Genomic DNA, 21,131 nt, shown 5'->3' with positions numbered 1-21,131 from the left:
TTAACTGTAGACCTAATCTAGTAGTCCCATATTACCTACTCCAAAAGTGTGCTTTTCAGTTGTTTTAAAAGGCATTTAAATATCCAATAGTAACCGATGCCAATGTGAAGGATTTTTTGACTAAGACAAATACAGGGGACTTTCAGAGTTTGATTTAAAGTCAAAGACGGGATCTAATGCAAGTCTGCTTACTGATTTAATATCACGACCCAACATACACAGGCTCTTCATCATAAATCACTACTTTTCAAACAAAATATAAAAACTGATCATTTGGAAGTTTACCACTCGTCCATTGATAATTAATTGTTTATAGTGAATCTGCTATACTATACAAAGTTATTCAATTATGCAGACACATAAATATTGACCTATTGTCAATTAACAAAAAAAAGTTAGCAGTTCTCATTTTCACTTGTTCTGCAGTAAAATACAACAACCTATAAGTATACTATTCTCGATACTGGTTTATTAGTATTTTATAAAATAGAAACAAATAATATGACATGAAGTGAGTTTATTTTGATATGTTGTAAACTATCTGAGAATAGTTTAAACTTATTCTGTTGCATAACACTATCCAACTTCTCGAGTGGAGAACTAAGTAAAACGTTTGTAAACAATAAAAGAACTATCTAAATTTGTTGAACAAATAACTTTTCGGATGAATCTAGAAAATTATTGATGAAATTTTGATATTTATTAAACAAACTATAGTTTAAAGCCTCATATTAAGATTTCAAATTTTATGATGATACTTGTATGGTATGTGACAACTGGGACCACGAAGACTAATTTCCCTTATTTCTAATCTCAGTATAACCAAACATCAGTTACAAGATAGAACAACTTTCGTGGATCACAAGAAATGAGGATGATTCACTTTCACGTCCTATTTACCATAAATCTTCCAAGGCTCATCATGATCTCCACTTCAGTACTTTCGCCAAATCTGGTATAACATAAGTCTTACTAAAACATTGTTTTCATGGGCAACTAAGCTACGCTCTAATACAAATATACCGATCAGTGTGTATGCAGATCTCTAACAGCTAAAAATAAATTTATCGGTCGCCTATTTATTGCATTATTTGCTATTTTTATATCAACTCTTTTTTACTCCTCAATATTTGTGAACGGTAAATTGTGTATATGTTCCCTATTGCTGTATTGTCAAGAAACTTTGTGACAATACCTTCAACTATCTGACAATATCCTATGATATAATAAGTACACACCATGGAAAAACAAATCATTTGTGGTTATGTAATCAGAAACTCTTAACCTTCACTGCATCAAGTAGTTGGATTAACAACCGAATTGAATGAGATAACTAGTTATAAAATATATTTAATCGCTCAAGTTAAAACCAACATAAACCATTATAAATGCAATTTATTTCGAACAAATGATAAAATGAAGAAATAAGAGAATTTAGTGGAGAAAATTTCCTTTTTGACTTCATTAACATGAGCTGTACAATCGTATTTATAGTTAATTTGTTTGTTAAACGTAATACTCTATGTCAAAATAGAAAGTTTTCTTCTCTGAAATAATAAATTAACAAAACTTCACAAGAAAAACATCCCATCAGTTTGTGAAATGTGAACTTTGAAGCGATCATAATCATCAAGTAAAACACTTGCTTCGTTCGTGTTTGATAGCCAATCTCGGGCACGAAACGCAGCTAAATGAGAATAATACACTGGGGCAGGGTAAGAGACACTCCGAGAGCATCGCATATAAGCATAACATAAGTGGTACGTAAACATTTGAAGACTGTCCGATGTAAAGTTACTGTCATCATATAATACGTGATAGTGGGACGGTTTTGATGTTCCCTGGAAGAAATAATCAACAAAGAGAAACTAGTTACCTGAATCCCTTCATGAGAACAAATATAGAAGTCGAATTCTCTACGATGAGTAATATCTGTATCAACAACGGTTCCTGGTTCCACATTCCGTGCCCTGTCAAAATGAAAATACGAGGTATGGTTTTGAAGAAACATCTAGTATTTAAAATCAGAATCTAATCTTCGATGTCTAGACATTTTATCATAGTGTTAGGTCGGCTTACAATAAACTCTAGAGAGGCTCATAAAGAGCCCAACCAATCAGCGATTAGTTAGAAGCTATGCTACTAAAATGCTACTAAAATAACAAGGTCCTGATCGGCTGTTAACATACTGCTACTATGGAATCTCAAGGTCTTTTAATTACTATAAAACCCCTGTTTTTTCTGTACATAATGAACCTTGTAGTAAAGTGCTTCTCTGATACTCATGTCTTCTCTCTGGTCTTTCAAGTCGCTGAGTAGTGCTAGCCTGGGGTTATCCGAATAGCTAGGATCCGAATAAAGCGTACAACTTACGAGCCATAACACATAGCTACTAGCAATGAAATTTCGTCTAATTACCTGGGATCTTGTGGTTTTAATCGGATATGGTGTCGCTTCTGGACAACGATAAATGTAATAGCAGGTTCTTCACCAGGACGAATGTCACTGCAAGCTTTTTGAATCGCAGATAACTCCTCGACCAAGACATTTTCAAACTGACCCTCTGAGACACCGTCGCGATAGAATATAATACGTTTAGGAAAACGTCCCTTCGTATTCCGCAAATACAGCTATAATATAAATATAAGTGTTCCCGAATTATAATGTTGTTACAAAAGAAATAATGAACGATATGAAAATAATACTTCACAGTAGTAACAGAGAGTACATAACATTGAATTTAAAGGGACTAACCGTGAGCAGTTCTCCAACTGACAGATGCAAGTTATCAATAATTTCTCTCGTTGTTTTGTTTCCTCGTTCAGTAGTCGCTTGTTGTCTAACTATAGCCCCGTATCGCATTAACTCAGGACTGACAGATCCAACAACGGCAGCAACTGACTTGAGAACCTGATGAGTTTGTGTCGGTGCTGGGTGAGTAACATCAGCACCGAAAACCATTATTAAATCCTTGCTGTACTCAGTAAGATCTGGGACAATCCAATTAACACCACCAAGTTTCCCATTGAGTTTCAATAATAGGTTGGCTAAAACAAACTAGACTAAATTAGTCCATTCGTTTTAAAAAATTGAAATAAACGAATATGAATAAATGAAAGATACTTACGAAACACATTAGGTTTGCGTAGAGTGCTACCACGAACACACTGTGTGCGGATCCCCATTTTCAAATCACTTAGACGTTTGATTGTTCCGTAGGCCAAATCATCGTATAGAATCAACATAATGAAGTTACAACCCTGGAAAAAAATCGAATTTGTTAGTAACTGCTACAGAAATCAAAACCAACTCCCTGAAATTAGGTTCACTTACTTGTCGATGAAATTCCTCAAACTTTTTTTCAAGTTGGTTAACGTAGCATTGTGATATAAGTGGTTTATTGCTGAGGAAAACACCGAAACGGTTAGCGGCCTTTGGTAATTCGTTTGTGACTTTTTCCACGTCGCCTTTAGATCGCTAAAATAAAAATCAAGAACAAAATATCACTAAGGATTTGAAAAATAGCATAAAAAGAATGATACACTGATGAAGTAAAGGATCATACATACTTCAAGCCAAAATATTCTTCTAGTCATTTTTCATGTACCTGTTATCAAAACGACAAGGTAAGGCCATCGCTTTTTCAAAAGTTTCCTTCACATTTTGACGTTGTTAAATGAAAGATTCTCCCCTTAACAAACATTATTTCGCTGTTAGTGAGAAGTGATAGTTTGCTGTTCACATTTTTTTTGCTTCATTAAGGAAACAATAATCCATGTGAGTTTATAAAGTACTATTTACGCACACTAATTGGTCGAAAAGTAGTGGTAAACAATGTCACATTGTCTAGTCTTTAGTCGTTTCCTCGAATTCGATTGGTTGGTGATTGATCAAAATACAATCAAACCACTAGATTCTTACTTAACATTGTAATATATTTATTTGATGTGAAGTGGTTGAACTGAAAAATAGTACAATATCATATTTATCTTGGTCGTTTCTATACAAGTGCCATCAAGTGACTATCCCTTCACAAATAAATTCTCACCGTTGCTTTAAATCATATTCGCAAGCTTAAGTCTTTTTGTATTGTTGTTACTACATTATTTCATCCGTCATGCCAATCAGGTATGGCAACATAGGCCAAAGCATATTCATAACAGACTCTACGTTCAAGATGCCTGTCTATCTATTGTGCAGTGATCCAATACTGATTCTTATTGACTGTTGATATCTAATGTCGACCAGCTACTTGAGATCCTATACAATACTATCATTTAGAATCTTACACTATCATCTAGTGTTTATTATATCTGTGTTGGCCGTTTGTTGTTATGAAGAAGATTCATTTATTTAGAAATCTTAACCTTGTAACCATCAGTCGGCAATTATTTCAATACTTTACCGAACAACAATAGGATTAACAACGAATAAATCATCCATAAAACTTAAAATATATCACTATAATGAAGAAAACCAAAATCTCAAACATACCGGGTTGTTTGGAACACAAAGTATTCCCCATGGAATTGCAACACCATGTCTAGCTGGTTCATGAAAATCCGGAGTATTCCAACTTCCAGCCTTCAGTTGGATTTTATCTGGACGATTAAAAATTGCTTTGGGTGGCTGGAGTACACGTGACTTTACATCTACGGGTTGGTTTGCTATCTTTGCTTGAAACAACTGAAATAGTCGATGTTCCCTTAAGATAAAAATAAATGAACATAATTAGGTTAGTTTGCAAAAAACTATTGTCTAGATTTATGGCACCTGACTGATAAACATAATTCTATTCGTTTACTCATTTATGTTTTTCAACGATCTCGTTCAACTACTTTAAAAAATACACCGGAAGCAAACAACAGAACAAATAAATTTCCATGAATAATTAGCTCATCTTACTTGTCTACGGAAAGATGTTTACAAAAACCTATTATTTTTGGAATTCTTCGGATGCCCAAATCTAACTTGGAATTGCATACTTATGTAATTTACAAATTTGAAAAATAGCTAACACTACTGTATCCGAACAGCCGACATAAAACAGTGCACACAATCCTGAATCATTTACGCTAAGGCCCAGGCTTAAACCTGACCGACAGAATTCAGTCAGTATTAAACGGTTAGACAAAGATGATGCTATTCACTGCTCAGTGATCAGTCAACGTAAATATCTCAATCCAACATAAAGTCAGCGGTGACGTGCCAGAATTTAAATCACATAGGACTAATTAATTTTTTCAAGATTGGAGGTAAGTGTTGGTGATAAGCACCGAAACACAAATCAAGGGTTTCATCATCAGCAGACTAAACTTGGTAAATCACCTCGCAAAAGTTTTCATCTCTTTGCATATTACTCCCATTTATAATCCCCATTATTGGAAAAAGGATACGAAGTTGTGTTAAATGATGACTTTATTTAGGATTTAATGGGCCCTACACTTCAGTTTGTTAGTACCCTATTACATATCACATCTAACGCCTTAACTGATAAGGAAAACGAGATCAAACATATTCAAAATTTTAATACACTTATCATTTAGCAAGCAAATAAAATCGAAATACAGAAATACAGTTACTTTGAAATCGTATTAGTGAAATTCACAAGTTCTCGGAAACGTTCTTGAGGACGAACTGCCGCACAACGGATAACCTCACTAGCCACATCAGCCTTGCTTGCGTTAGGTGCTTGGAAAGGAAGAATATTGAGTTGTTCCATTGGCATGTAAACTTCTCGTTTTTGGTCAACCTAAGGAATGAAACACTAAATGCACATTACCTTCACGCACGGTAGATCAGGATATTTTAACTTGATGTGGTGATGCTCATCAAAATATGCAGCAATAGATTGCTTTCTCTCCTCGATCATAAGCTTGTCAGCTGGCACAGACGATATTCCATGCACAGTGAAACGTCTAGAATACACATCCCCTTGAATAGTTTTATTAGAGAAAATAAAATGCTACATACCATTTTCATTTTTGTAGAACTTGTCAGTTTCAACACGTATTCTTCTTAAATCGTGAGCCATTTGTGAACTACATCTGGCTATATTGTCTCCATATTTCTCGTACATAACATCTGCTAGGTTACCAGCTCTGAAAAAAGCCTTATAGGTCTTGAAAATTAAGCAAATTAGAAATTTCAAGAAATACCATGTCCAAATTGACGCGGACCTTCCATTGTGGTCTAATACTAGCGATGAAACCTCTGTGAATACTGAATAGTTTATCTGCAATGACTTTCACTGGTTTGTCGTAAAATAAAGCAGATCTTCCAAGAGATATTAACGACTGCTTCGACACAGTTCTCAATATACAATCTAACAATCTTATAGATTCCTAGGAAGGATGATAATGAAACACGAATCTTACTTGGGGGATGTTTAACGACGTTGCTTTCGGATTTTCTACGTATTGTTGCACATCGTCAGTTGATACCGTCTGTACTTCCATCAAGTGATATTTCAGAACAAGATTATCTCGACCAAGTGGATCAACAATTTTCATTTCCGCCTCAGTAGGAACTTTCCCGATCCCTGGCAAACGATCCGCCGAGTATATGTCATGGCCACCATCGTAAATTATACAGTCGTGTAAGCTATGTAAACGTAGAGAGAGCAACTATAAACTGTCGTCATAAGTAGAAACACCAACAAAAATAAATCGTTACCAAGACAGATACTGAGACTGTCCACCAAGATTTCACAAATTAGAAGGTCAAAGAAAACCATCAATTTCAGAACTAGGCAACGCAAACATCAAAATTCCAAGAACCATCAGGAACAAAGTATTCAGAAATCTTCCGTGAATGTGAAAATCAAATTTAAAGAAATCCATAGACAAGTCATAAATATTTGTCACAGGTCCATCTATGAGTCGATACTGGATGATATTCTTCTAGCCATATTAGAAATTGATTTACTTGCTATTTCCTTATTGAAAAGATTTACATTTTGCCATCGACACATGGATGACACCATCCTCTTTTGCAAAAAAGCTACAGACAAGCTTGAGATTTTAAAGAAGCCAAACGAAATATGCCTAACTATTATGATAAAAATGTGTGAATAGAAAAGTGAACGTGAATTACACTTTCTGAAAATTCTATATAAATGGCACAGAAAGTACTTAAACGCGACAATAGAACCGTTTTATAAGCTTTCTATCATCTTAGTATAAACAATTGACGGAAACATGTAGTTAAAGAATAGTGCAATATGTGTTGAACATACTTTTATATCATGCTTAACGGTTCAACAACATCATAGCAATAAACACAGATAAAATATTTTAAGCGCAAGCATAAAATATTTCTACATATAAACCCACTGTTTAGATATGAAACACGGTGTTCATTGAGAAACCTTCAAATTTAGTATGGGTATCATCAGTAAAGCAAAAATAGTTTTATTATAAATCTATACCGATGAATTTTTTTAACTCTTTATTTTGTTAGAAAAACCAACTACAAACAGTCGGTTCAAATTCAAGTGTTCTTTCATCACACGTCAAGCAACTGGTGCACTCAAATATTTGGAGTTGTTCACAATAATCCATTATTAAGTTTTCTCAGAATTTTACAAATATCAGGGTTATTTTTTGTTATATCGGTTTTCAATCAAACAATGAAAGAACTTAACCTAAAATGGTTGATAACTATTAGGGTTTCTCATGTGATTATTTAGAGTCTAATTCAGGTATACCAATTTTACAAACGAGGAATAGTCATACAACAAAAATTCGCCAATCAATGTGATGCTTCTGGAGTTGAGAAATACCATCATTTAAATTAATCAACAAGAAAATTTACAAATGCTAGTTGGTAACAAGTTCTACTTCGAAAATGAGTGTATGTGTAAGCTAAAACATTCATAAGTAATACGGTTCAAAATAGTATTAGTCACTCAAGCGTGAAATCCCCCAGTCAAATTGTTCTTGCTCAAATAAATATAATTCAATATTCATGACCAGCAAACTACAAAATAAATGAAATGATAATATACCATGAAGTGTATCTGAAAAATACTAACCTATCAGCCACCTGTTTAATTAGAGCACGTTTATCCTTAGCAGACATTCGTATTTCAGTCCTGTTTCCTTCATCACCACGATATACAGCGAGAGCTTCTGCTCGATACATGTAAACAATTTTGGGCTTTATCGAAAAATCCCAACAATTAACAGTCACATAAATTTCTTTGCCCAACTTTCCCCCTCCATCCGGTCGATTAGGTATTGAAAATCTCCTGATACTCATTCTTAAAATACACAAAACAAGATGAGATGTTTCACACAAGTAGAAGCAAACCATACTTTTTCCAAGGAAAACAAAAAAGATGAGTACTGATAAAAACAACTCACTTGGATAAATCTTCAGAAAGATGAACACTGAAATAAAAAGTAAAAACCGATCAGGAATAGAAAACAAACTTGCAAATTACAACAAGAAAGCAATCTACAGAGAACCACAACACTTACGTTTCTACTACTTTTAGATGTTTTTTTTTCTGTTTAGCAGCCTTGGAAGGTGGACTTGTTAGTTTCGATGTCGAAGGAAAAACATCAATCACAGAAGGTTCATCACCCAACGAAGACGTAACAGGAGCCCTGAATAACAGAAAATCAAATCATGAAAATCAATTCAATACAAACAAATCAAAAATACAAAGATTTGCTGAGTAACAAAGCATAAATCAATATCACCCGCATAACTCAACAGATAACGTACATACATCATCACATCTGTAACTGGATAGTTGGAGCGTGAAACGTAACTGGACAACAGATGAAATCCTCTTCAAAATATTCTCCCCATCATTCTACAATTAATCCAGCACTCTCATCAAAAGTATCCATAGCCACAACCCTTTCTTATTAGTTTCCGTCATACACCTGAACAGTTAACTAAATATCAAACAATCCAAATCCCTCTCATCCGTACACACCTATTTGCCTACAAACAAATAATCAGTCAGCAAGCATCTCTCCACAACACAGATAGTCAATCAACATAATCCCTCAAACCTTCAATCAAATTATCTTCCCATCAGTTCCAAATAACCTTCATTAACAAATAGCACTAATTACAGCTACACAATCAAAAACATATACTTACACAGTTGCCCATTCATAATGGAATACTCAATGACTTACTCTTGTACACTTGGTGGAATTGAAGACTGTTCATGGTCTCCACTCTGTTGAGTTTGTTGAGATCTACGGAAGTGATGAACAATATGAAAAAAAAAGAGAAACATGTACATATGGATGACGGCAAATAAAAAGAGCAAAAACAAAGTGACAAATCAATCATAATATACCAGGAAATATTTTTCTCCTATGGAATACAGAGACATAAAATATCATTCACATTCATAAACTCCCTATGATCACAGTTCTACCTGAAATACATCACCAACTGAATCGAATCACATACGGAATATCAAACAATAACATGGAAGTCAAACCAAAATTAACTAGTGGAGGATGGTCAATGATTTGAAGACGTGAGTCATACATGTGTTAAACTTATTTACTTCTACAATGGACTGTCAATCACAATCATATAACCATACACCTTATATACGTTTCAGGAACGCATGCCAACTATTAGTGAATAACATTTTCAATGTGAAAAATAGAAATTTCTTTGGTAATTTCCGTATTCCTCCTTTTCATACTCTATCAATCATTACAAAAATGTAACTAGACTTAGAGTCAATCTACGGTTCACATATTCCACAAAACGTGGGATAATATCTTACATGATTTCCAGGTAAAGGATTTTTGTATTCATGTTGGAATTTCGTCAGCCACCGATTCACCAAGGCTGGCGAGTTTTATATTGTTTTCCATTAGTTGAAAATAGAATAACTATAAAACTTCTTAAAATTGAATACAAGAGTTTGGTCTCATTAAAACCCATATCATGATTCCTTTTCACATACCTTTAAAGAAAACAGTCACAAAACTTTCTAAATCTTGATAGTCTGGATCCTGAACAGTAAAAATTGAGGTACCCCAACTTACTCGCTAATTGGCTGCTTTGAAGTTCGAGATTTCTGATGACGTTTACGCCGACCACCGCGAGAACTCGTATTCGAACTACTGGAAATGGAACAGTGGATAAGAATTACCGATTAAAATACTGTGAATTCGGATACAAAATAATTGTAACACGTCAATTAATATTTTTAAAGTTCGCATTCAGGGTTTCATGCGACTATTTAAGAGAGTTTGAGTAGGACAAAATGAATTGTAATGCTATTACAAGTTTCCAAGTCACCTGGTCTTATTCAATGGCTATCAACGTAGACGAGTACTTCTCTTAGAACCACTTTCTGCAGGTCCATACCAGTGGTGAATTCTAATTACACCTGTAACTGTAGTTCTCAATATAATAAATCAAAGAATACATACTGTTAGGTTGTATCCCATGAACTTCGAAGTTGACTGACTGATTTCTGGAGTAATACACTGCTTTCCAAAAACAGAGAAACTATGTTCGAAAATACTAATTTCAGCGTGAGTTTATGAGAAATTTGCCGATTAGGACCAATACAATGTAACTTGATTGAGATCATGAACCGACCAATGATAGACCACCATGTGCTCACCAGTGACTAGCTTCGAGAGGGGATTCTCGGTGTTCTAGTGAGAAGGTATGATCAGTCGAGATAATCCATATCGGGTGTGAGACAGTTACCCACCAAAGAAAATGGAAGATGGTCGCGCAATATCGTGGGTTGGTTGGAATTAGACATTAACACCGTTGGATGCCAGCTCAGTGGTCGAAAGATTAAGCGTTGCCGTGCGAAACCGAAGGTCCTGGACACGAATCCCGCGTGTGTGACCGTGGAGGCGCGCTGCCGAGGAGCCTCATACTAAGACGAAACGGCCGTCTAACATTGATCGGTTCATGATTTCAATCAAAAGCGTATCAATCTCCACAACCGCATACTGATAATGTAACTTATTAACCAGAACAAGTTTACGTATTAAATTTTGAACCAGACTTTTGTGAAGAATAGTCATAATAACACCGCATTGTAGAAACTAAAGTAGTTTCATAGGGGTTCAAAGCTGGGACGAAATGTTCATGTTGGCAAAAAAGCTTTAACCATTGAATGCTTGAATCAAGATCAAGTCACAGCACGCTAACTGACTTATCTTCAACCAACCAGCACCAGGGAACGGTTAGAGAAATCAGGAAAATGCCGTTTAAATTTCACACAGACGCTAACACTTTTGCCATACTATCTACCAAGTCTTTTGTAGAGATATCAACTCACTGAAGACAATTGGTGAACGGTCGCTCAAAATCGTGGATTGGTTGAAGTTAGACATTAACACCGTTGGATTCCGGCTCAGTGGTCTATCGGTTAAGGGCTCTGACTCGGGACTGGTAGGCCCTAGGTTCGAATCCCGCGAGTGCGGGATCGCGGATGCGCACTGCTGAGGAGTCCCATAATAGAACGAAACGGCCGTCCAGTGCTCCCAGGTTTTCGATGGTGGTCTAGCTTCAACTGACTCATGATTTCAACAGTGAAAATACTAAATTCTCCACAAAACCCCTTCTGATCTATCTTAAGATATTCAGATTTTTTAAAATATATTTTCATCCTCTTTCAATGCGTGATTTTATTTTACCTGGTCAAGTATACAATTTTCTCCAAAGTATACCAAGTGTTAGAATTATAATACTTTTAAATTCAGATGCCTTAACCATAGACCGGCCGCCCTTCTGATGGTGAAAACAGACTTTAAGATTCACTATATATCTAAAGATACATGAATATATAGATCTCCCACTGTATGAATATTAATAAAATGATTTCTTATGGACAATCAATTATTAATATTCTGTATTAATTAAGAACGCATTGAAAGCTCAAGTTTTAGTACCATTTCGCACTCATTTCTGAACTAAAAGAGACATATTACGTCAAAAACGTTTTGCGCTATGAAAAACTTAGTTCTCATATTACCTAAAGCCCCAAATTATAAGATTACTGTGAATAGGCATGTTTTCAGTAGCTTTTCAATATATACTATCCCTACATTTGCATACAAAATATAGAAATAACGTAAAAACAATAGTTCCATACGCCTGGGGATCAGTGAAGCAATAAGACAGCTAGTAGCTCACTTTCATTGTTCTCTACACATTCAATCTAATACTAGTGAATGGCTTGTTTCCTAGCGGTTCAAAAAGACTGGAACATAATCCTACGAATCAATGTTAACATTTTATTTTTTGTTACAGTCAAGGAAGGTAAGAAGTAAAATCTCGAAATTGAAACCAAACCGTTGAAAAAACAGTCAACACAAGCTTGAGTATTTTTGTATGTGTAGTCAACTTGGGCTGGAATATCTGAAATCTAATCTAAAGGATCTCAGGAAGCATTATGTTCCACTAATTTTGAGTGTTAAGATTTGGTCATACTATGAATTTTATGACTATTTATATTCAAACCAAACTGTGTGCTTGATGTAGTAAAAATGTTTGGTCTCTTCTTTCATAACATTTGTCAGTACCAAAGTAACAGTATTTTCCCAAATTGTCTTTGTAGCCGATTTGCCAAGTACATGTTCGTATATTCAGCTTTGAGCAACAACGATTCCAAGTAATACTAAATCCTTAAGCATAAATGTCTTCGACCCCTAAACTATGGCTCGATCGGGCACTGGAAAGTGATTACATGAATAGTGAGTGGCCGTTAGACATGAAAAAGGAGAAATCTACGATATTCGTTGAAACAAGAAATCATATACATCATTTAGGAAAGTAGACGATCACATTTGATGCATACTCACTCTTCGTATATGAAAACCTTAACAAGATAATAGCTAGATCATTGACCTTTATCTTATCAATCAAAATCTCAATGACTATCAGTTAACTTGCGACATAACCGAAAGTAAAGTCACTAATGAAACCGCTCTCTTTCTTGATACCATTATAACTGAACGCGTTAGATAGTAGTGATCATAGTTTTGCAGCTCATCTTTTAAGCAATATCCAATATATGATCGACATGAATTCATAAATAATCATAATCTTCATCTTGTATCGATTACCTATAGTCAGTGGAAGCTTTTATAATCCTAGAACATTTAGTAGTAAGACAGACGAAAGCACTTGAACGACATAAACACTGGGTGAAGAGAATATAAACCCTATTCAAGTCCATTATTCACATAGCTAAATCAAAAAGTTACCATATTGTGGTTTAGAACAACATATATATCAGAGTAAAGCCTAAAGAGGATCTAATCAAAAATAATACTATTCGCTTATATATGCTGTTCTAAATAGTCAATTGTAACAACTGCATAAAAAAAATAAATGATTACCTACCCTTCTTCCATAATGAATTCTGCACAAAATTCTTGAAGCTATCCAAATACGTTTCACTTGCAGAAAGTATAATCTGCATGGTACAAAACACAGACTCAATAATAAGAAAAATACAATAGAAAAAACACTAAGTTTATCAATCCCAATATTTCCATACTTCGCTGACATTCTTAACGAAGCTACTTGAACTTTTAATCAAAATATGAGACGGAACATAAATGAAAAGTCAAAAGATGCGCCACAAAGGATATCAGCAATTTTATGAGGGTAATATACAAAGATCATACATAATAGTTGAGAACACGAAATTCGATTTGCTCCATACCATAGTCAGTTTGCGTATTGTCTATGACTAAATGCAATCACAGCTGACCAAAACGCAATTAAGTCATCAGTAAAATGTTCCGATAGATAATTAGCTTTAAAGATTAGTATCAGCTCCGACCAAGGAACTACATCACGAGAATTGAAACGTTTTGTGGTAGTAACGTCTAGTATGAGGCTATCTTCTCGTGCATATTGACTTGATGTCTTTAGTTAACACACAAGTCGTCCAAAAATCCTACTAGCAAACTTACAAACAGTATACTTAGTAATTTTGGGGGTATGTAGGTATATGCAGAGAGAATCGTCACCTAGAATCAGGAAAATCAATCAAGGGTCTCCTTCCATCCGATGAAAGTATGGGGAAGTTATTACAAAATAATCTAGTCTTGGTTCATAAAAAGCCAGAGGCTATCAGACTATTTGAGTACCTATTCAAAAAACCCATTCTAGCATATTTGCCCATCATTTAAAATGACTTAGTATAGTGACACGGAAAAACCCCAACAACAGTCTAGGAACAAACTCATCCATCTGTTGGTTAACAAACTGAACTTCAGCGACGATCAAGAATATCCCTTCTCTTACAGCACTCTATCAACCACTAAGGTGAATTCGCAGTTGGCTAGGTTGTCAAAATAGTTTTAATAGCCTAGTCAACTTAAAGTTAGCAAACCTATTTACTGACGTTCGAGTCTACAAGAAGTATCAAAAACACTGTGTAGTTTGTAAGACCCACCACTATGACTTGCTCCAATGATATGCCCATTATAGCACGATCAAAGAACTAACTATTTAATGGTTACGTCTTTCTGACACTAAACACAAGCTTATACCCACTCAATGTTCTGTCTAAACGATTTCAAGAGGTTAATTCACTACCTGGAATATTTCACTAGATATATTATTTGGTGCAGCTAGTAAATGACGGAAAGCACTAATATTTTCATAACTGGCGCTTGATGTGATCAGCCAAGAGTTTGATAATAGCTGACAAAAACAAAATGAGAAGTAGCTTTTCACATAATCTTACTATTTTAGAAGGAAACTTGTGGCAATATGTTTCCATTTAACACGCGTAGAGTTTCGGGCATTCCAGGCAGCAGTTTATTATGATACACAAGTCTTTCCGTATCAGCATTTTTTTGAATGAGCAGTTCAAAAAAATCTGTGAGAGATGAATCAGTGTTACTTATATATGCATAAAGTTAACACATGATAAAACCAGGTGTCTGATGTAGATCAGTGTTTTGCTACCGAAGACATTACTCTAACTGCCTTTACAGTTCAAGGACTTGTGAGATATAAAGGCCTCAAACTTTGTGACTGCCAACATCACACTGAAGCTGAGCCATCGTATAGTAGGCCTAACGGTCTTGATCAACTAAGTTAACTCTAGATGTTGAAGCTGCTATTTCCATCTAAACGCAGGAGATGAGAAATATTTGTCAAATCCGCATGAAAGTACTTTGTGGGACAATCTAGTTTAAAGTTATAGGTTCAAGTGTTTCTTAGGCTTTCTCGCTTCATCAGTCTGTATTCATCTACCTTATTCAACCATGCTTTTTCGGCGTCTACAACCATTATTAGTTGACTACTGTGCACAGTATCAGCACATCCACCAGCTCTTACATCATAGCAACAAGGAAGGCTGGTCGAAGTCCCACTCCAGGAGTTAATAATAAGCTAAGGATCCCAATTTCTGACAAAAGGTTTACGAAAATCATTAAACCAAGACTAGAGGACGCATACTGAGATATTATTCATAGCACCACTCACACAACTGAAGTAACTTATGCAAGTGCCTCATTAAGTAACATGGATCTCGTATCGACCAAGACTTTTTTCTTTAGTGCCACATGTGAGGAAAAAAAGAGCTGGGATATGACTCGCTCCAAAGCTAGATCCTTGGTGGAACTGAGTTCGTGAGAGAAATACACAACAGCGATGATTAAAAAGTATTCTTCTCACTCATCAGAACGAGTGTCAGAGCATTCGAATGTAACTGTTGAGGTAGTTAGACCCATTGTTGTTTTGAAACGGATGCAACCAAGGCTTCATGCACATAGTCCTCGTATGTGTATTTGAGTGTGGAGAAAGTGTCTCAATCAAACTAGTGAAAGTAGAATCCAAGGCTTTACAAACAACATTGAAGCCATACGTTCTCACAGCGCGTGTGGTAACTGTATAACGATGGAAGTCAGGACGGGAATACTGGCTATAACCCGAAGGAATAATAGAGCTTATTTGTAAGTATATCCATCTAAATGTCCATCAAGTGCCTCACCAACATCGGCAATGGAAAATAGAGTACAATGTAAGGATGTTAGGAGGGACATCAGTAACAACAAAGCAATTGCAGGGTAGTGGTACTGGTTCTTAACCTCAGGCGCTGTATTATATCATCTCTATACCATTTGAACCGCCTATAACATTTCCCACTAAACCCAACACAGCCGCTATTGCTACGCGTATATGGGTTTATAAATCGGTCTATCGTATTATTCGCCTAAAAGGACGTTTAACATGGTTAAGATAACAAAGTCACCACAATAAGATTTTATTGTATTGCACTAGTATAATTACTAAACCGTCACGTAGTTGTAAGTCAAACAGGCGTTTGAAATGAAAAAAATCTAGAGCCTACTATTAACAATAACATTAGGTTAGTGAATACTTCTAAATCTCGATTCGTGATATAATAAGGCACATCGGATAGGTTTATGCCACAAACTACTGGTATTTCAGAATCGCCAAAAACGACAATACCCGATTCCCGCTAGCCAATCTCCAACGAACACTATGGGTAGTTATTCGTAGTGATTTCTGGATATCGTCATAAAGCAGTGTAACTAGTATGTGCTACTTGTGTCGACCGATATAGATAGTATGCAACACAAATCGTAAGTGAGAACAATGGCAGAAGGAGGCTAAGAAGATCAAGTTGAAGGGAAAACAGAAACGTAAACAAAAAGGAATTGTGACTTGGAGGAGTCATACAGAATGTGAAGGACAAATGGTGGAATTTTGCAAACAGAGTATTCAATGTATGGTCCTCATACTTTACAAAGAGATTTTGTGATTTTGTACTAAAATATATTGATTGTCCTGACCTTTGTTCTCCCTCATCAAATTATGTCTTGACAATAGCGAAAACATAGTACAACACCATGTCACCTATATTTGTACACATAAGCTCTGTCAATTTTATCAACTTATGACCACTCTGTTTAAAATGAGTCGATTTCGACCTTATGCCAAACTCGATTCTCTCAACTGACTTGTATACATCATCAGCCGGCGTGTATGAATATAAATAATTGGCTTATTACATATCAGAACACCGAGTCTAGAGCATGTCTCTTGCAGATCCACTTATATTTAACTACTGTTAGCTAACTGTTCAAAATTCACATAATTACTAATATTTTCACTCATTAAAGGGGCTTTTTACAACAATTCATATGTATTAGTAGTTTTATTAAATCCTGTCACGGTTAAGCAATAATGAGGCCAAGAAAATGCCCCGCAATTAAATAGACCGTATTAAAATTGACGAACTAATCGGAACACTAGTTGAAACTCTTCCGCGATTATACTTTTGTTCCTTTAGTTGGCTCACTAATTCATATGGAATTGAGAATCGACTCGTACGGATAGCATACCGGCATAAAGGTCAACTGACTTACTGGTTTAAACCCAAGACAATACTGAAATAAACACTTCTACAATATCGATTGTTTTTCTATCTCTAAGCTCATAATCCTAGTTCGGCCCATAAGCTAAGCTTTTAACCGACGGTTATTTTTAAGCATCTTGATGTGATTTGTTAAAATGTCCGTGTACTAAGTCATTCTTCAGCATTATAAACCCCCTTTGCTTAACGCTGAAAAAATATTCATATAGATTCTTATTCTTGGCGCGTTAGGAGTTAAACCAAACATTTTGAAATTATTACATTTGTTTCCCGATCAGTTGCTGCCGCCTTCTTTTTGATTTATCCTTAAGTTTATCAATACCAGGAGGATTATTATTACTATTTTGGTAACCTTCGACGTGCAACAATCTCATTCGATCTGGTATCTAACCAACTTCATGTTGACTCTGGTGGAAGAGCAGTGCAGTGGTACTACTTCTAACCACATGATTTACATCCAGCATGTAACATTTAGAGGACGACGAATCAAAATGACATGGCCCTGCCACGCAAGTGTGTCTACTGTGCAACTTATTCTTTTTCAATATAAGTATACTATTCTATCCCTAGCTCAAACGTGTCCATCTGAAGTGCCAAAAATTACGTAACTGACTGTCACGGAAGGACGAGTCAGCATAGATAATGAGGTGATTTCCGCGTGAGATCTTATGGATTGGGTAGTCACATCAAGAAAATCTACAGTTCAGGTAGACCTCATTGCTATCTTCTTGGACAAGTTAAGGGATATCTGCCTTAAAGCATGCGATATGCTGAAAGTCAACTGCCAAGTCATCCGCCTAAGAAAAAAGTCGGACAGATTGACTTGCCCTTTACTGTTTAAGTTTAGCTGTTGTAACGATGCTAAACAATTTATTGATTCAAGCGAAAACATTAGCTCAATAATTCCATTCAAAAGCTTGAAAGTCACTCCTGACCTAACGCCCTGTCAACGTCGTATAAGAAGACGTGAAGCAATAGAATCGTATGATAGAGTTATAGTAAAGAACCAGCTAAAGACAGTATGCAACACAGTTAATGATATAAAGCGCATGGACAAGAGGCATGATGTCATACCACAAACGGCAGGTCCATCCGTAGATCTAAATGAGTCTGCAGATCAGAAACCTATGGATAAGATACGGTCTTCAACTGTGACGGCATCTCTGATCCCGACTGTTCGCTCAGCAAAGTGCCGAAATTTGAGCCGTGTAACGAAACACAACCAACTAAACATATTAATTTAAAAATTGGTCCCCCAAAAGATACTCTACAAGGTGAGTCGGATGTACCTAAGTTCACCTCAGAGGCAACAAAGTCCTTCAGCCTTGAGAAAAAAGAGTGGGGAGGCAAAATCCACAATACCGAATAGGGAGACACATAAGATTAGGACCAACTGTGCTGTGTGTATCCCAGCAACAGTGAATAGGTTATACCCGCTGCTATCATTTGACTTGCCATCAACACCTGTAAGTCTCAAAACGGGTGGTAGGCTTGAGCGCAAAAAACCTTCTTACACTCACACTCACAAAAATTATCAGAGTACTGATCACTCCACCCACCCTCTAAAGCCTATAACCATTAATAAGCATTCTAATTACAGGTTCCTCACCCCACACCCTATCTTTATTCCCCATGATCACAACTGAAATTACTCTCGGAATGGGAGCTTTTCACACCCCTCAGTACCGACCCACGACATGAAAACGACCTCCATGTATAATAACAGTCGATACATGCAGTTACTTGCAGCAGACCCCCCTCATGCTCACACTAGCGTAGATAGCTAAAACAGAGGCTACGAGCTTAACCACAAAAACTATTTTGCAAATAACAGTACAGTTGACAGTCAACCTGTACCCAATTTTTTTGGAATAAGGCCCCTAATGGCACCCCTGTTGAAACATATAGCCCAAGTCATTTCAAACCACGTGCGGAACATAAACTCGCTTACCCGTACAGTTCTTATCAGAAAGTACTTCCACCCTTCCCTCCTGAGTAAACTCCTCAAGCAACTTCAGTAGCTCATTTGATACATCCCCGACTAACTCTAGCTATCAAAATACCGAGCTATTGAAAAACAATCCCGCACTTCAAACCTATATCTAACCCGTGACCGTCATGACATCTTTGATCGAAATACTCTCACTCAATTTAACTTAGTAGGCCATTTGTTTAATATGTTTCTTATCAATGCTAGGTCGATCTGCAACAAAAAGACTGATTTAGCTCTGTTTGTATCCATATGTCAACCGTCGCTTATAATTATATCTGAAGCATAGACTGACAGTGATATTTCCGACCCAAGTAAATCTTTTGACAACTACTTCCTATACAGAAGTGATAGATTGAAAGGACAAGGCGGAGGATGCCTTATTTACGCTCACTCTAGCTTAAACTCACTATTGTGTGATATGCCTGAACTGAACAAACTGAAGGATTCGGTGTGTATTGTTTTAAAGCCATCAAATTCCATAACCTTACTGTTCGGCTGTGCCTATCGGCAACCTGACGCGTCAATAGGGGAAATAGCAGTATTATCAGTGGTAACCACACTAGCATCATCCCTCCCATTCACAGGCAAGCTCATTTATGGTGACTTCAACATACCTGAAATTTCTTGGTTTCCAGTCAAGGCTCCGAAACATTACGAATCATTTATTGAATGTCTAGAACTAGGACAGTGGACTCAATATGTCAGTAGTCCTACCAGACATCAAAATATCTTGGACTTAGTCTTTACCAGTGGCCTCACCCCCAATACTGTGTATATTGGAAAAAAGTTCCCAGGTAGTGATCATAACACTGTCGTATGTAGCCTTAATATAAAAAACACAAACGGTAGACGTAAAAATGTAACCCTTCGTAGAAACTATCGCAACGTTGATTAGAATAACTTCCATAATTACCTAAGAAGCACTGACTGGGGAACTTTCTTTACTGCGAACAGTACCGACACACTAACCGATATATTTTATCACAACATCGAAAGTATCACTAACTATATCGCACCTTTAGAGTGCTGGAGACCTAAGTTTTCTAAAGATCTGTATATACCGGTAGGTACACGAAGACGTCTGCAAAGACGTTTTACTCGATTCCACAACCTTAATGACTTCTCATTAGTAACGATGACAGAAATACTTGCCCGGGCGGAAGCAATAAGTACACATAAAGTAGTCGAGCAGGAAAAATGTGCTGTCGAACTTAATAACAACTCATCTGCACTCATCATACTCTTTAAAAATAAACTTGAACGTTCTAAATCTAGAGGGAACATATTTATTAAAGACAAACAAGTATACGAAGATCCTAAACTTGTTACGAAACTATTCAGTGAACACTTTTGTTCCTCATTAATTGATGAAAAACTACTAAATGTTTCAGATCTTATCACAGCATCTCCCTGTGAGATTACTAACGTGGACTTCAATGTACAAAATATCTACAAGGCACTTAGTACACTGAAACACTCCTACACTGATGGACCAGATGGTATTCCGGCTAGCATGCTAAAACGTGGAGGTGATGATATGTGTGTTTTATTACTCAAACTATTTGCGATATCACTCTCTACAGCATGCTACCCTACTGCCTGGAAAACTACACACATCATTCCCAAAATTAAAACAGGACCTGAAGCAAATGCTGGAAATTACCGACCCATAAACATAACTTCAGTGGTGTCTAGAGTGATAGAAAAAGTAGTTAAGGCGGCGTTAGTCCAACATCTACTAGTAATCTCATC

General features: G+C 36.2%; 1 protein-coding gene across 2 annotated transcripts; it reads right to left on the bottom strand.

Annotated features, from left to right (window-relative positions):
• Positions 1-1,322: 1,322 nt before the first annotated feature.
• Smp_102690.2 (eukaryotic translation initiation factor 2c,putative) lies at positions 1,323-14,650 on the bottom strand (the record flags this gene model as incomplete). 2 transcript variants are annotated; one of them, XM_018792552.1, is made up of 18 exons in its annotated part: positions 1,323-1,841; positions 2,419-2,630; positions 2,755-3,047; positions 3,128-3,260; positions 3,334-3,477; positions 4,495-4,705; positions 5,583-5,752; positions 5,783-5,934; positions 5,974-6,121; positions 6,159-6,344; positions 6,378-6,603; positions 8,036-8,263; positions 8,367-8,393; positions 8,484-8,612; positions 9,159-9,221; positions 10,035-10,112; positions 13,366-13,438; positions 14,572-14,650. In XM_018792552.1, the coding sequence occupies 17 exons, from the start codon at positions 13,374-13,376 to the stop codon at positions 1,688-1,690; spliced, it is 2,565 nt and encodes an 854-aa protein (XP_018644464.1). In that variant the 3' UTR covers positions 1,323-1,687. The 2 variants fall into 2 exon arrangements, with proteins under 2 accessions (XP_018644464.1, XP_018644463.1); XM_018792551.1 differs by lacking the exon at positions 14,572-14,650 and adding an exon at positions 1,877-1,970 and having other exon boundaries at positions 13,366-13,376.
• Positions 14,651-21,131: the final 6,481 nt, after the last annotated feature.

The sequence above is a fragment of the Schistosoma mansoni genome (assembly GCF_000237925.1).
Source record: "Schistosoma mansoni, WGS project CABG00000000 data, supercontig 0250, strain Puerto Rico, whole genome shotgun sequence".
Classification (NCBI taxonomy): Eukaryota; Metazoa; Platyhelminthes; class Trematoda; order Strigeidida; family Schistosomatidae; genus Schistosoma; species Schistosoma mansoni.
This window is presented reverse-complemented; position numbering and strand designations above follow the sequence as displayed.